This window comes from Myxine glutinosa, chromosome 5 (assembly GCF_964187855.1).
Source record: "Myxine glutinosa chromosome 5, kmMyxGlut1.1, whole genome shotgun sequence".
Taxonomy (NCBI): Eukaryota; Metazoa; Chordata; class Myxini; order Myxiniformes; family Myxinidae; genus Myxine; species Myxine glutinosa.
The window spans coordinates 113,562,403-113,580,261 of record NC_136265.1 but is presented as its reverse complement, the minus strand read 5'-3'; the positions used below and the strand labels follow the sequence as shown (position 1 = coordinate 113,580,261).

Here is a 17,859-nt window from a genome sequence, read left to right as displayed (position 1 = left end):
CGGTTTCGGAGATATAGAGGTGTAACATTTTTTTCAAAGATGGCGTCTGTACCACGTGACCTATGACGTTATAATTATCATTAAAAAATATGCAGGAGGAGGCGCTCCTATGGTGAAACTTTTGTGTCAATCGGACCAACGGTTTTCGAGAAAATGAATTTTAATAATGCCTCCGGCCACCTTCGGGGGCGGAGGCAAAAACAGGGGCAATACCCCTGGGGCTCACCTGGTAGAATAAACAGTATATTGCACTGACTAAAGGTATTTTAAACCAATTTCAATGGTTGCTAGGAGACAAGGCAGCATGTAGAATCATACTAACATAATCATAAGCCTTTAAATAAACAAACAAACAGATACCTATTTTGGGGGGAAACCTCCCCCGCCCCCCTCCCATCCCATCCCGTGTACCTCATCAGACCCCAAATTTTCCAATGCTTTGAACAAAGATTGGTACATCACGGACGATGAGGGTTGTGGTGAAGTTTCATCAAAATTATGTGTGTAGGTTCTGAGAAGAAAGCAAATTCCTATTTTGGGGGTCAAACCTGGATCCACTTTGACCCCTGATAAACCCCCTTAGATCCCGATTTTTTAATGCCGTGAACAAACCGGTCCGTGTTAGGCCATCCGGTCCGTGCCGGAAGCCTATTTATTTTTTTGGGTCCCTCGGGACAACCAACAACAACAACCATGTAGTTGCTTCTGAATTGCAGGCACTTCAAACATACATTACATCTTTCCCCTCAAATGCAAAAGTGCAGTGACCAAGTTATTGTTGCACAAGCAAATAGTACAGATGCAAACCAATGCAGTAAGAAAAGTAGAAGCAGAGATCGCTTGCAAAGTCCAACTTAGTACAAAACCATAAACAACAGATCAAACTCGTAAATGCACATTACATTGCAACAAATCAAATCCAACTCTGTGTTGGCAAACATCCAATATTGGTAATGACAATATTTACAGTTCACTACAAGTCGAGTCTGTCTGGTCGATGACTGATACGACCACTTCGTGTACGAGTTATGCACGTGGTAACTGAGCAAGATGTCGACACTGGCTGAGTGACTGCTCTGCCAGGATCATCCAGATCGACAGAAGGTGCAGTATCACAAGCTGGAGGCATCAAGTCTGACGAGCAGCTTGATCCTTCATGGACCTCACTGGTAGCGTTATCAGTATCACAAGCTGGAGGCGTCTAGTCTGACGAGCAGCTTGAGCCTTCATGGACCTCACTGGTAGCGTTGTCAGTATCACAAGCTGGAGGCTTCAAGTCTGACGAACAGCTTGAGCCATCATGGACCTCACTGGTAACGTTATCAGTATCACAAGCTGGAGGCTTCAGGTCTGACGAACAGCTTGAGCCTTCATGGACCTCACTGGTAGCGTTATCAGTATCACAAGCTGGAGGCTTCAAGTCTGACGAACAGCTTGAGCCATCATGGACCTCACTGGTAGGGTTATCAGTATCACAAGCTGGAGGCTTCAAGTCTGACAAGCAGCTTGAGCCATCATGGACCTCACTAGTAGCGTTATCAGTATCACAAGCTGGAGGCTTCGAGTCTGACAAGCAGCTTGGGCCTTCATGGACCTCACTGGTAGCGTTATCAGCATCACAAGCTGGAGGCTTCACGTCTGACGAACAGCTTGAGCCATCATGGACCTCACTAGTAGCGTTATCAGTATGACGAGCTGGAGGCTTCAAATCTGATGAACAGCTTGAGTCTTCCTGGACCTCACTGGTAGCGTTATCAGCATCACAAGCTGGAGGCTTCACGTCTGACGAACAGCTTGAGCCATCATGGACCTCACTAGTCGTGTTATCAGTATCACAAGCTGGAGGCTTCAAGTCTGACGAACAGCTTGAGTCATCCTGGACCTCACTGGTAGCGTTATCAGTATCAATGAAAGACCGATTGAGGGCAGCACCCTCATTGGCTATACCGGTGCTCTTACGTAAATGTCGATGGTTACAGCGATAAGCTTCACCCGTTTCTCAGGACCGAACAATGTACGAACGTGGCTCGGAATGCTGCTTCACAATCACACCTGGTATCCACTGTTTGGAACCCGTAGGAGGCTCCATTCTAACATCATCATTCAGATGTAATGGTGGAAGATCTTTGAGCATGTGACGATCATGGTAGAACTTCTGTTTCGCTTTTTCGATGTCGAAGTGTCTTTTCACAGCATCACCGGCGTAAGCCATAGGCGACAGATCTTTGCAGAATTTTCTCACAAGTTGCGAGTTGTACATAGTCCTATTATCACTCCGTAGAGTCTCCCAGTAGACCATGTCGACTGAACTGTGCTTTCAGTCGCTCAAGAGTTGTACTCCAGCGTAAATCCTTCACTTCATCCACCTCAATGAATCTGGAGTAATAGTCAACTGTTATCAGGTATGTTTTAGCATCAAACTGGAACAGATCTGTCCCAATTTCACTCCAAGGTAGATCTGGTGTAGGAATCGGTTTCAGGGGCTCAGCAGGCAGGCAAATTTGATAGTCTGCACACTTGGAACAGTTCTGAACAATTTGCTCTATGTCCGCATTCATGGAGGGCCAGAAAAGAACCTCCCTAGCTCGTTGCTTACACTTGACTATTCTGAGATGTGATTCGTGAATCAGGCTCAGCATGTGGGGTCTCAGAGTAGGTGGGACTACAATTCGCATGCCTTTGTATAGGATGCCATCCGTAACTGAAAGTTCACTCCGGGAATCCCAGTATGGTCGAAGACAGGGTGATACACATTGCCTGGTGTCTGACCATCCGTCAAGAATCATGCACTGTAATTGAGTGAGTTCTGGCTGAGTAGCTTTTTGAATATCTGCATACCTCTTGTCAGAGATAGACAGAAAGTCCAACATTGAAATATGCTCCAAGTTGTCCAGTTCCGAACGAGTATCTGACAGGCTCTAGAAACGGTGTCTGGAAGCTGCATATCCTCCCCTCTCTGTACCGAATGTTGAGATCATGTCATTGCAATCATAGTAGCATGCTCTGTAGTCTCATCGGAGCGGACAGCAACGGCTCTGGCGATCATTTCCAGAGGCTTATGGTCATTGTAGACGGTGACCGTTTTCCCAAATATATAACAGTGAAACGTCTTGCAAGCATGGACTATGGATAGCATCTCCTTCTCTATTTGTGCATGCTGGGTCTCCGTCTATGTGAGAGTCCTGGAACTGTGTGCAACGGGATGGTTGTTCTGGATGAGAACTGCACCAAGTCCACTTCGGCTAGCATCACAGTGGATTTCGACTGGTTTGTTGACATCGTAGTATGCAAGAACAGGCGGATGACAGCAAAGTTCCTTCAGTCTCTCAAATGCTCTCGCTTGAGCTGGTTGCCATTGATATTCAACGTCCGATTTCAACAGCTCTCGGAGTGGAGCTAACTCGTCACTCAAACGAGGGATGAATTTTGACAGATACGTGATAAATCCGACGAACTGTCTCACAGCTTCTTTATCGGTCGGAATCGGCATACTGTGAACTGCCTCTACTTTGGCCGGATCGGGAGATAATCCATCAGTAGACAGTACATGCCCTCCTACGTACTGTACCCGTGACTGGCGGATTTTACACTTCTGCAGATTCAACTTCAGATTGTAATTTGTTGCTCTCTCGATTACCTTTTTCAGGATTCGATCATGCAACTCCACGTCTGGACCAGCTACAAGAATGTCATCCATGATTGTGAATGCTCCATCAATGCCTTCAATCATCTGGTCCATAATCCTCTGAAAAATTTCAGGTGCACATTTCAATCCAAAGGGAAGACAAAGCCACCTATACCTACCAAACGGTGTATTGAAACATGTCAGATATGATGATTCTTCATCCAGTTTGATTTGTAGGAATCTTGACATTGCATCAAGCACTGAGAACACCTTGGCATTAGGTATACTTGCAATGACCTCCTCAACAGTGTGCATGAGATGGTGCTCCCTTTTGATGACCTCGTTCAGATCAGACATATCAAGACAGATTCTCAGTTTGTCATTTTGAAGAGAAACCACCATTGAGCTGACCCAGTTGGTTCATTAACTTTGGCAATGTATTCATCGGATTCCATCTCCTCCAGTCAGGTTTTAATACGTGGCAAGAGGGAAGCTGGTTGTCGCCGCGAAGCGTGTACTACACCCTTCGCACCAGATTGCACTTTAATTGTATACATTCCTGGCAGGGTTCCAGTAGTTCGCACACGATCCGGATACTCCTTCAGCTCAGTAAGAATGTCACCGGAGTCCACCTCAGTTCCAATGGAATAGAGTCTGATGATCAGACCCAGAACTTCAGCTGTATCTCCGGAAATTATGTTTACCTGTGGGAGAGCAACCACTTCAAACGTCGTGGTGACTGTCTTGCCACAGTATTGAACAGGAAGATCCACGGCTGCGACGGGTTCTATCCTATGATTAGAGTAGGTACACAATACCTTGGCTGATTGACGGAGTTCACCAGTGTCAGTGAGACGCTCATAATCAGACAGTGTCATTGTGTTGTAGCGAGCTCCGGTATCAATTCTGAAGGTCACTTGCCTTCCTGATACCAAGAGAGATTGCCTCCATTTATCACCAGAAATATCACCAGAAATCAGAAAAATATCACAAATATCACCAGAAATATCACTCCAAACATACATTTACCCCGGTGTGTACCCCGGTTTAGAATAGGTACACCGTATCCCTGCGTGTCGTAATGAATGAATGAATGATCGTTCTAAGGCCATTTTCCCCGCTAGAGCGGAGGTTAGCCTTGCGGGCCCCATGACAATCATGGTTCCCTGTTTGAGGCGATGTTTGTATGGCCGGCTGCCCTTCCTGACGCCAACCATTGGTCACCTCTTACGATGCGCAGGGATCGTAAGAGGTCGTAAGAGTGTCGTAAGAGGCGACTAAAAGGGTTGGCGTCAGGAAGGGCATCCGGCCATAAAAACATTGCCTCAAAAAGAGAACCATGACAATTACAACTACATATGGGCAGGGTACAGCCTGAAGTACCCTGTGGGGGACCCCACTCCCTCTTGTCAAAACTCAAGGTGGGGAACCCGATCGAAGCAAGGGTGGAAATCACTCAATTTATGACGACAAAACGTCTGATGCCCGACGTGGAGATCGGTTTCTGAGGTTTGGGACATGGAATGTAGGGACAATGACAGGGAGATCAGGAGAAGTGGTGGAAGTATTGGTCAGAAGAAGAGTGGACATATGTTGTGTGCAAGAGACGAGTTGGAAGGGAAGTGGTGTGAGAATGGTGAAGGGTAGGCAGGGACAGAAATATAAGTTTGTGTGGCAAGGGTGCCCAGATGGCATGAATGGTGTTGGTGTCCTGTTTTCTGAAGAGTTTGTAGACAGTGTGGTGAGTGTGACTAGAGTAAGTGTTAGGTTGATGATGGTGAAAATGATGATTGGAAAGCTCTTGGTGAACGTCATCTCGGGATATGCTCCGCAGGTTGGTCGGAGCGATGAAGAGAAGGACAAGTTCTGGTGTGCAATAGAGAAGCTGATGGAAAACGTGAAAGTTGAGGAAGTTGTTGTGGTAGGAGGAGACCTAAATGGACATGTGGGAACGAGTATGGACGGTTTTGAGGGAGTTCATGGGGGTTACGGATATGGTGTGAGAAATGGAGAAGGTGAAAGAATTCTGGAGTTTGCTGATGGAGCTGATTTGTTGATTTGTAATACTCAGTTCCAGAAAGAGGATAATAAGCTTGTTACATACACATCAGGTGGGTCGACGACAACCGTTGACTACCTGCTGGTGCGTAGGCGAGATAGGGGGCACCTCCGGGACACAAAGGTGATCCCGGGGGAGGAGGCTGTTTCACAGCACCACTTGGTTGTCTGCAACATAAGGGTGAAAGGTGCGAGGAGAGCTCGGCGGGTGAAGTACCAACCGAGAATGAAGGTGTAGAGGTTGAAAGAGGTGACAGTGAGGGAGGCATTAAAAGAGAGGCTGAGTATGCGTATGGTCGAGGATGATGTGGTTGCGCTTGAAAGTCGTTGGATGTCAATGAAAGATAGTCTGTTGGGAGCCGTTGGTGAGGTATGTGGATGGAAAAAAGGACCACCGAGGCACTTGGAAACATGGTGGTGGGATGATGAAGTTGGAAAGAAGATTGACAAGAAGAGGAAGAAGTTCAAGGAGTGGCAGAAGGCGAAGGGTATGGGGGCAGAAAAGGCAGAGCATGAAATTTATAAGGCAGCCAAGAAGGCTGCAACGAAAGAGGTAGCAAAGGCGCAGGAGGCATGTAGGAAAATGTTCGGAGAACGCTTGGATTTGGAAGAGGGTCAGAGAGCGGTATTCAGGATTGCAAAGCAGATAGCGAAAGAGAGGTTTGATGTGATGGGGGTGTGTTGCTTGAAGGATGAAGTGGGACAAATCGTTGTGGACCCAGGTAGTCTAGGACCTGGCTTAGATATGTATGCACATAATTTAGGAGAGGATAACAACTATTATAGACTAATATGACCCCAAGGCACAACTTGGGATGTGTGCCAAAATCTCTATCCGGGACGAAAAGCCCGAAAATGACCACGCCCTTTTTCATCAGAAGTGCTACTTCCGACATAGCTGTATCTTCGAAACCGTTGGAGCTACAGATTTTGTGAGGTGCTCAAAATGTACAGAATGGCCATGTTTAGGGGGATCATAGAAGAGTGTAAAATTTGGTTGGGATATTTGTTTGTTATTTGGGTATGTAAAGCAGACAGCGTCTCCATACAGCTCGATGATTAGCTTCTTTACAGCTCTGTTTGACACTATTCCAGCTGAATCTTCATTTAGCCTGTCTCTGATGGAACTCAGACTGTGTGCTGACCTACTAAAATCAAGCCCAAGGGCTAAAAATCTAGCCTTGAAGGAGTCGTCTCCAGCTGTTACCGAATCCTCCATTTCGAGGTTTTTCAGTATTTCCTCAATTTTAGCGTGATATTTATTGAAATAGCCTTTACAACAATGGTCGTGATATCGGATATCAGCTGCAAAAACATAATCTAGCTCACACATTGCCGCTGTTTCAGTGTACACTTGGTCCTTGAACAACATGGCCGCATTTAGTAGTTTTTGGGCCATCGGCTTTTCACAGATTCTGAACAATGTGTGTATTTTATTCTGTTTAACTGTCTTGCAACCTGCACCACAAATGATAGACATTTGTAGTTGCTGCGTCGCTCAGATGTATCATTAATAAGCCCCTGCTGAGATGGTTCTGATTGTTGTAATGGTTGGGTTATGCTGCCAGTCTTAGCCATATCCCTTTGAAAACTTCTGTAGCAAGATGAGGTGTTGTATTTTATGATACCCTGTTCTTGCACTGTCAGTCGAAGAACCCTAGCAGCTCGAGTGTCATTACTCTCTGTTTGTTTGGCAAGCGAAACAATATACCTGCTGCCGATTTCACCACTAGAGAGGTACTCAGATCGCTTCTTCTTCTGGCATAGGATGCACTCCTCGAGATTGATCGGCTTGATCGGCTTAGGTGTAGCACAAGGAGCAGCGAGAAGTACTCGGATCGCTTCTTCTTCTGGCATAGGATGCACTCCTCGAGATTGATCGGCTTGATCGGCTTAGGTGTAGCACAAGGAGCAGCGAGAGGTACTCGGATCGCTTCTTCTTCTGGCATAGGATGCACTCCTCGAGATTGATCGGCTTAGGTGTAGCGCAAGGAGCAACGAGAGGTACCTCATCCTGAATATAAAATAAACATGTTTCAAATTCTCGATCGGCATGGGATATCACTATCACCAATACAATTATACTACTATTAGATTGCTAGGCAAAGCTAAGACTAAAGTTTGCTCTACCATCAAATATTTTCCACCTCAAACAAAAGACCCCTCTTGGCCTCTAATCCGTGGTAGAGGTGGAACCACAACTGTACTGTACTGGGTGTACTGTAACATGCGCAAACTGCAAAATGCGTCTCCTTTAACTGCATCCTCCCTTTACCGTGGCGTGGTGCCTTTCTACTTTTCTAACCCACAGAAGCCACAGATATAAGACTAGGTAAATAAATTAAAGCTTGTCTTACCATTTCGCTGCACTTCAGTGAGATATTATCTCTGTGACACTGGATGGATAAGTTGTTCTCTCACTGTTTCACTCTCTTCGGATCTTGTAGCACTGGTGCTATGAAGCAGTCTTGTTAGTTTATAATTGAATGATTATATTAATTAGTAGAGGACCTGGCTTAGACATGTATGCACATAATTAGGAGAGGATAACTCAACTGTTATAAATATATGGCAATTCCAGTATGTAGGTAGTTGTATGGTAATAAGTTGACCGAACGGTTTTTAGCCATTTTCTTGTAAAATATCAAATTAGAACTTTTACACTCTTCTATGATCCCCATAAACATGACAATTCTGAATATTTTGAGCACCTCAGAAAATCTGTAGCTCCAACGGTTTCGAAGATACAGCTATGTCGGAAGTAGCACTTCTGATGAAAAAGGGCGTGGTCATTTTTAAAAGGGCGGGGTCATTTTCTGGCTTTTCGTCCCGGATAGACATTTTGGCACACATCTCAAGTTGTTCCTTGGGGTCATATTAGCCTATAACAGTTGAGTTATCCTCTCCTAAATTATGTGCATACATGTCTAAGCCAGGTCCTCTACTAAGGTGGAATTAAAGGAAGATGGAAGAGATATACGGAGATACTGTTGAATGCAGAGAATGAATGGGATGGCAACATCGAGAGTAACCCAGTTTTAGGACCGGCAGAGAAGATAACCGAGAAGGAAGTTGAGGAAGCGATAAAAGCAATGAAGAGTAGAAAAGCGGGAGGGCTGACGGGAGTTGTGCGAGATATGTTGAAGGCAGCGGGAAATTGGGGTGTGAAGAGAATGACAGAGATCTGCAATCTGGTGGTGAAAGAAGGCCGCATTCCAGTGGATTGGGAACTGAGTACCCTCGTCCCTCTATAAAAGGGGAAAGGTGACCCTCTGGACTGTGGCTCGTATCGAGCGATAAAGTTATTGGAGCATGGAATGAAGGTATTGGAAAGGGTGTTGGATAGGAGGAAAAGGAAGAAAGTGAAGATTGACGAAATGCCGTTTGGATTTATGCCAGGAAGAGGAACGACAGACGCGCTTTTTATTGTGAGGCAGTTGCAGGAGAAGTACATGGAGAAGAGGAAGAAGTTGTTTCTTGGGTTTGTTGATCTGGAGAAAGCATTCGATAGGGTTCCACGCAAAGTATTGACATGGGCAATGAGGAAGTTAGGAGTGGAGGAATGGTTGATCAGAGTAGTGATGGCAATGTACAAAAGAGCACGCACAGCTGTAAGGACGAAGGACGGGAACAGTGGTGAGTTTGAGGTGAAGGTGGGAGTGCATCAGGGGTCGGTACTAAGTCCACTACTATTTGTAACTGTGATGGAGGTGCTGGCTCGGAACGTAAAGGAGGGTTTACCGTGGGAGCTGTTGCATGCAGATGATCTGGTGTTGATTGCAGAAAGTATGGATGGACTGAAGGAGAAGATGAACAAGTGGAAGGAATGTATGGAGACAAAAGGTCTGAAGGTGAATATCGGAAAAAACGAAGGTGATGGCAAGTGTTAAAGCATGTGGTGAGGTCGAAAGAACTGGGAAGTGGCCATGTGCTATGTGCTGGAAGGGTGTCGGAGTGAATTACATTTAATGTACAATGTGCGCTGAGTGGGTTCATCAAAAATGTAGTGGTTTGAGAGGGTCATTAACCAGTGTGGCAGCTACATTCAAGTGTAAGGTGTGCACAGAGGGAGCTGCAGATGGAGGAAATGTTGAGTTGGATCTTGGAGACGGCGTGAAGCTGGAAGGTGTGAAAACATTTTGTTACCTAGGAGACATGCTGAATGGAGAAGGTGGATCAGATTCGGCCATGGTTGCTGGAGTGAGATGTGCATGGAAGAAGTTTCGGGAATTGAGTGGCATGCTGATGAGGAGGGGAGTGTTGTTGAAGCTGAAGGGAAAGGTGTATGCTGCATGTGTGAGAAGTGTTATGATTTATGGGAGCGAGACATGGGTAATGAATGTGGAGCAGCAACGAAGGCTGGAAAGGGTGGAAATGCGAATGGTTCGGTGGATGTGCGGAGTATCGTTGAGAGAGAGGAAGACAAATGATGAATTGCGAAAGATGATGGGAATAGAGCCCGTGATGGATGCTGCTGTGAAGAGAAACAGTTCGAGATGGTTTGGTCATGTGTTGAGGAAGGATGAAAGTGAATGGTTCAGCAGAGTGATGGAAATGAATGTTGAAGGAAGTCGAGGACGGGGAAGACCGAGAAAGACTTGGCTAAAGATGGTGGAAGAAGAAATGCGGGCATGGGGGTTAACAAGGGGAGATGCAGAAAATAGGGCAAAATGGAGAACATTGTCATGAGGACCGCAAGGCTAACCCCCGCTCTTGCAGGGAAAATGGCCTTAAAATGCCTGTTGTTGTTGTTGTTGTTGTATCACCAGAAGATGCAGCCATTGTTTGCAGTGCACTGATCCACAGAATGTTCCCACGAGTTTCATCCATATACTCGGTTGTATCAGCATAAGCACTGTCCAACTGAGATTCAACCGAATGCATGCTTGCTAGCACGTCGACGGCTGCAAGCCAATGATTCGGTTTCTTGTAGTAAGCACGTGGATCCAATTGCTGGACATTCACAGTGATTCCATGCATGGTCAGGATCTTTACCACAGTGTTGCCATCTGTCCTTGAGCCGTGGTCTATTCGGAGTTGGTCTCCTGCGTGATGGTGGTGGTGGCGCTGGGTTCGATTGTGGTTGTGGCCTCGCTTGTTTGTAGTGTACAGCAGCTACACTCTTGTCCTCATCACGGACGATGCGAATTTGAGTGTTTGAAAGTTAAACTTGCTGACCCACTTGAAGAGCTTTGGCCAGTGTAAGTTCCTCACCTCTGTCCAGCAGGTGTTCCTGGACCTTCTCCTCATACACACCTTGGATGATCGCATCCACGAGCACATCTTCAGGTTGTGCATACTCAGTCCAAGAGAATAAGACGCAAGTCCTTAACACGGGTGTCAAACGATTCCTCGGAGCTTTGTTTCCTCTTGAACAGCCGATGCCTCGCGATGCGCATGTTTTTTCGTGGACGAATATACAATTCAAATTTGTCCAAAACTTTGTTGGGATCATCCTTCTCACCTTCAATCCACTCAAAAGCCTTGTATATATCTCGTCCTTGTTCTCCGATCCATGTTCCAAGCCTGCCTTGCGTTTGTCTGGCAGATCGGCCAACGGACCCTCAAACACAAATCCAACGTGGTTTCGAAATCGAACAAATTCCTGATATAGCGAAGCTGAATACCCCACAGTCAATCGTGGGGTACTCAAAGTTAACGGATGCCATCGTTTATGTATCCCAGATACCACATTCAGATGGGATGGATGGACGGAGTTATTGCAGATTATTTCTGACACCATGCAACATAAGCAGGACTCCAATGTTAGGCCATCCGGTCTACGCCGGAAGTCTGTTTATTTTTCTGGGTTCCTCGGGAACGACGACGACGATGACGACAACGAATAATAATAATTTTCTGAATTGCAGGCACTTCAAACATACATTACAGTCACAACATTACATCACAATATTTTTCATATTCAATGGAATGTCCTGTGATGAAGCTAACTCCGATGGCCTTTCACTCACTCACCGCAGGCAGGTTGGTGGTCTTTCTGTCTTCTATCGACTCCTCTCCGGCCTTGCCCCCATAGCTCTCTCTGCGCTGTCCCCAAAATATTCCTACAGGTCGCACAAGATCTGCCAGCAACCCTCTCCTGGTGAAATTGCCAAAATCAAGACTCTCTGCTCACCTTCACTCTTTCATTCCTCTTTTTTTCCCGCCTCTGGAACAAACTCCCACACTCTCTTCAATCCCACTCCTCCCTCCAGGTCTTTAAAACAGCTGTTCACCACCATCTCTTATTCTCCCCCATCTGAAACCTTGATCTTTTCTACCCCCGTTAATTCACCCCAGATCCACTTTTTTTGAAATACCGACTTTTTTCCTGGAAGTTCTACCAATGTCCATGTGTTTTTTTTTTTTTTACCTCTCCCACCCCCCCCACCCCAATTCCCATGCCTCCTCCCCCCCCCCCCCACCCATTCCCATGCCTCCTCCCCCCCAAGTCCCCTCCCTCCCACAGATCTCCAGATTTCCCTGTTCTCTGCTGTTGTACTTGTGTGTTTCCCGCTCTCTCCCCATCTTGTCTCCCGCTCCCTTTATTGTATGTTTTGTGTGTCCTTTTTTTGTTTGTTTTGTAATTGATGTTAGCTCTTACACGAGCATCGATCTTGTATACAAAAAAGAATAATAATAATAAAAAAAACAAAAAAAAAACAGAAAATATCCTTTGTGCCAAATTTGGTCGCAATCCCATCAGCGGTTTCGGTTTCAAGTGTTGACGGACGGACGACGCGCCATCGCATAAGCTCCTCTGAACTTCGTTCCAGGTGAGCTAAAAATGCAGACAGCGGTACGTCACACACGCACGTCACACGTATCGCTTAACCCTGCTGTTCGCTTCGGGAGCGCCGGCTAATAATGTTGAACCAGCGGATTGGAGGAAAGCTTTTCCACAGAGTTTTCACGTGAAACGCATCCAAATACATCCGGGTTGTCCGAGCTCGGTTGCCCGGAATGGCGATTGCGGACAAGCTTTCTAATGCGCCCATCTCATGTGTACGCGCTGGATGGAAGCGTGCAGACTAGTTCGTGGATCAAAGTCGATGATGCACACAGAGTGGCGAATCTGCACCCAGGAAGTAGAACGTGGTGGATCAAAGTCGATGATACACACATAGTGGCGAATCTGCACCCAGGAAGTGGAACGTTGTGGATCAAAGTCGATGATGCACACAGAGTGGCGAATCTGCACCCTGGAAGTGGAACGTGGTGGATCAAAATCGATGATGCACACAGAGTGGCGAATCTGCACCCAGGAAGTGGAACGTGGTGGATCAAAGTCGATGATACACACAGAGCGGCGAATCTGCACCCAGGAAGTGAAACGTTGTGGATCAAAGTCGATGATACACACAGAGCGGCGAATCTGCACCCAGGAAATGGAACGTCCGTGTTTTTTTATTGTTCTTTCTCTTGTCCGCTCGAAGAGCAAATCGAGAGGAAGAACCGTCGAGTAATTTAATGTTTTATCGACACATTTTACCTCACCGATGTGGATTTCATCGCTGAAGAAGCGCAAGTATTTAATTAGTATTACAATGTTACTCATACTGTGAGTCAGGACTTGACGTTTTGCAAAAGCAGTTTATTCTGACCTCTTGAGTTGAACCGCGGCCGCACATCGAATATGCCATGGATAGTGCACAATATAACAATCTTATTTTGACTTCATTTCGGTGGCACAAACCAGGACATATGTTTCGTCATTATGACCGGGCCAAGCGCCGTGGGGCGTGGGTTCGCTACTCCGTCCAATCACAAGGCTGTTTACAACTCACACCGTGCCTGTCGCACGAATCAGAACGCGCGTTGTAGGGCGTGTCTTTGAGGTGTTGACCAATCACGACGAGGCTTGCGAGCCCTGGTCGCGCAACATCACATGACGATTTGTTCGATTTGTTACAAGTCGAGGTTGGTGTCGTTTTGGATATTTGGGGTTGAAAAGGACGAGATTCATGATAAAGCGACAACCGAAGTGAATGTGTTTAACGGATTCCAGCGTTCCTTGGCGTCTGGGATTATTGACGTCCGGTTCAGCCGTTGGTATGTATTACTATTACAACTAAGGGACAAATCAAATAAGCTTTCACGGTACATTCACATTGGCTGTCTTGATGTCCGACTGTAGCAGAATGAACCTTTTATCCACATCTGAACTATATTTACCTTGCATGATGTTCCGCGTCAATTTGGAGCAAATCCTTGTTTAAATAAACCGAGTAAACAAAACACCTGAACTATTTGTTTACTCCGGAGTCATTTAAAATGGTGTAACAGGGACAGACTGTGTGGATTCATCGTACGGAGTAAGTGTTGAGAGGGAGAGGAGGGGTCCGTGGGGACAATCTGGAGAGGAGGGGGTCTGTGGGTAAAATCTGGAGAGGAGGGGTCCGTGGGTATAATCTGGAGAGGAGGGGTCCGTGGGGACAATCTGGAGAGGAGGGGGTCTGTGGGTAAAATCTGGAGAGGAGGGGTCAGTGGGGACAATCTGGAGAGGAGGAGGTCTGTGGGTAAAATCTGGAGAGGAGGGGTCCGTGGGGACAATCTGGAGAGGAGGGGTCCGTGGGGACAATCTGGAGAGGAGGGGTCCGTGGGGACAATCTGGAGAGGAGGGGTCCGTGGGGACAATCTGGAGAGGAGGAGGTCTGTGGGTAAAATCTGGAGAGGAGGGGTCCGTGGGGACAATCTGGAGAGGAGGGGTCCGTGGGGACAATCTGGAGAGGGGTTCCATAAGTATAATCTAGAGAGGGGGCTATGTGGGTATAATTTAGATATGAGGGGGTATGTGTGTATAATCTAGGGAGGAGGGCGGTGAGTGGGTATATTTAGGGAGAGGAAGGTGGGCCGGAGGGGCTCCGTGTGTATAATCTGGAGAAGAGGGGGTCCGTGGGTATAATTTATATAGGAGGGGGTCGAAGCTTGAATCTAGAGAGGAGCAGTCCTTGGATATAATTAGGGAGAGAAAGATAGGGGTGGGAGCGGGGCTCCGTTGGTATAATTAGAGACACGCAGACTGGAATAGAAAGAGATATCGGTGTGTGTGGAGAAAAGATTATAATAGCAAGTCTGGGTAGGGTTTTTTGGGTAGAAGGGAAAGGAACAATCCATCACAATGCAAGGTTTTGCGGACGAGGAGGCCATGGGGGGCAGTTTTGGTGTCGTGGGGTCGTTCCCCAAACATTACTGCTATGGACCAGAGGAAGCCGAAGGAGAGCCGGGGAGTTCTTGCGCCTCCGACAGCAAGCCCCGAATCCTCCTGATGGGTCTGCGGCGCAGCGGAAAGTCTTCCATCCAGAAGGTGATCTTGCACACCTCATCCCACCATCTCCTGTACAGTACTTTGTTTTTTCTGTATCATGATCCAGATCATTTTCATTGCTCTTGAATTGGTTTTTAAAAATGCCCTTTTTGGTTTTACTTATACACCCATGTTATTATCTTATCTGTGGTAATGTACGTAGATTACAGTAAATCTAGGCTTGGGTCCGTTAGTCTGTAGGGGATGTGATAAGCATATAATGCCTCAATAACATAGGATTTCCTCACTTTCAGTTTAGTGTTAAACAGCGGTAGCGACTGTTTCAAAGAGTAATCATACGTGTTTGGGGTTTATCTTATTTTTACTTCTGGTCGGGGTGCCCACACAAAACACCACAATAAGCTATTAATACACGTTAACATGGCACTTGTCCAAGGAGGAAAAAAAACCCTTGGGGAGGGGGGGGGGGGGGGGAGTCGCTACAACGTCTGACTGAAGGGTCTTGGGAGAATTAAAGGGTCGTCAAAGGTCTGAGGGGTCTCAGCAGTCTAAACGTAATTAAGAGGGTGTTATTTTATTTGAAGAAGAAGAAGACGTTTTAGTCGCATACAAACAAACATACATAACCATATACGTTTGCTCTATTATAATAAGATTATGTTAGCTTATATGTTATTATGTTGTAATGTATGTATGTTATATATGTATATATGTTATATGTTATTATGTTAGCTTATATGTTGCAGGGGTCATGCTCATCATCTCCAAACTTTTGATTTTAAATTTGAATAAAACTGTGATAAGATGGAGTTCCAGTGACCATCTTGGCCGACCCTGCCTTTCTGACACACGTACTTGCAATTTGATTCCAAATTTCAGGAGTCGCCGATTTTATGAACAGTGGACAAAGGATTCATGGCAGGAAAATAGCCAATTTTTCTTTTTTTATGGATGGTGTTCATATTTTATCAAACGGAATGAATCCTGTGCATCAACCTTAGCCCATGATATATGTGTTCAAATGTCTTGGTTGAATAATGATTACTGTACCACATCATATATACGAACCTGTAGTAGCTTGCAAAGGGTTAAAATGGCTTTTTCAAACACAAACAAGATGGACACTACATAATGGACACATTGATCATCTACCTCCTTGTGTAAAGGTTTGAAAAGACATCGCGATTGCGTGAGATCTCACGACAGTATGCCACAGCCCCTGCCTGACGAACAAGGCAATTATCTTACACCACCCCACATCCCACTCCCCCACTCCCACCCCTCACCCCCCCCCCCCCACAATCCACCATCACCCCCATAATACCCACCACCATCCCACACCCCTCCCCCCCATGACACCCCCACGATCCTCCATCAGCAATCACCCCCGCAATAACCACCACCATCCCACACCCTCCCCCCACCACCCCCTCCCCCCCCACTCCTCCATTAGCAAACACCCCCACAATCCCCGCAACCATCCCACACCCTCCCTCCCCAACAGCAAACACCCCACAATACCCACAGCCATCCTACACCTCCCCCCACCACACCCGCACAATCCCCCATAAAGTACGGGAGGAGAGGCCTACTTATTAAATTCTTCGTTAATATGTTTTTTTTGAAGGTTAGGTGAAAGTGAACCTGAGGAAGAAGGTGAAAGTTGAAGGAGTATGGTGAAAAATAGAATTGGAAAGGTGTCTTTTGGCTGGAGAGGATTGAGTTATGGTGGGGTGAAACACGTGGTCGAAGAATGAACGAACACGAACAAGAAGGAAAAAAAATATTTTTTTTTTTTATTTTTTTTTATAAATCAAGACTTTAAACAAAGGGAAAGATGTTCAGGGAAGTATAGGGTGAAAAGAAAGACCTTAAAAAACAGTGAGAGAACGAAAGTAAATGGACCACAAACGACCAGAGGAGACAACTAAGCCTCGAGGGACCAGGCCTGAAAAACGCGGCAGGAAACAACTGACGATTATATACAGGTATGCACGATTTACACTGAGATCTTCCTAGAAACACACAGTAGGCACACACATTATAAAATAAAAATACAGTTTTGACAAAAATACAAACGAGAACAAATACGTAAGAATGGAGAGCTTGGAAAAAACACAACCTCGTTGGCAAAACTGGAGGCGGGTGCCGATAACTTGAAATTGCTGAATTCGTTCCCGCGATATCTTGAAAATGGCTGAAGGGATCCAAGTCAACATTGGCACAGGTTTGTAAAATGATGGAAATATGAACTGAATAGATTTTGGGGCCACGAGGGCAAAGGTCACTAGGTCATGTAAAGTAAAAATCCTCACCGAATAGCTTGTGAACCAGTGATGGGATTTTGAACAAACTTGATACAGGTATGTATAATGATGCAAAAAAACAAACAAAAAAAACACCTTTAGAGGCCATTTTTCCCCGCGAGCGGGGGTTGGCCTTTTTCGGGGACCATGGTTGTTGTTGTTTTATGGTCCCCTTTTTGAAGCAATGTTTTATGGCCAGATGCCCTTCCTGCCGCCAACCCTTTTTGTCGCCTTTTTACGACAAACAGGGAATTACCAGTGAACTGGTACTCAAGTTGCCGACCTCGGAAGGATGACAGGCTGAGTCAACCCCCCTGGCGTTAATTCAGCGATCGACCAGGATTCAAACCCAGGATCCTAGGATCCTAAGCTGGCACCCTAGCCGCTAGCCCAACACCAGGGCTCTTTGTATAATGATGCAAAGATGAACTTATTTGATTTTCGGGTGCAGGGTTCAAAGGTTCAAAGTCTGCAATAGATTATCGTTACTGCGATAACTTAAGAATGGTTAAAGGGAACGAAGTCAAACTTGGTACAAGTATGTATAATGACAAAAAGTTAAATGGATTTGATTGTGCGGTTAAGGGGTCAAAGGTCAGAGG

The 17,859-nt window shown here is 46.0% G+C and overlaps 1 protein-coding gene across 4 annotated transcripts in view; it reads left to right on the top strand.

Moving 5' to 3' along the window:
• Nucleotides 1-13,013: 13,013 nt before the first annotated feature.
• The window catches only part of RRAGC (Ras related GTP binding C), a 60,641-nt gene continuing 55,795 nt past the window's right edge, over nucleotides 13,014-17,859 (top strand). The window contains exons 1-2 of one of the 4 annotated variants that reach the window (XM_068116535.2): nucleotides 13,014-13,211; nucleotides 14,767-14,990. In XM_068116535.2, coding sequence (XP_067972636.1) covers nucleotides 14,805-14,990 — 186 coding nt within the window. In that variant the 5' untranslated portion in view covers nucleotides 13,014-13,211; nucleotides 14,767-14,804. Of the gene's footprint in view, nucleotides 13,212-13,512; nucleotides 13,736-14,434; nucleotides 14,991-17,859 lie in introns of those variants that run through there. The other 3 variants (XM_068116533.2, XM_068116536.2, XM_068116534.2) reach the window with 3 other exon arrangements.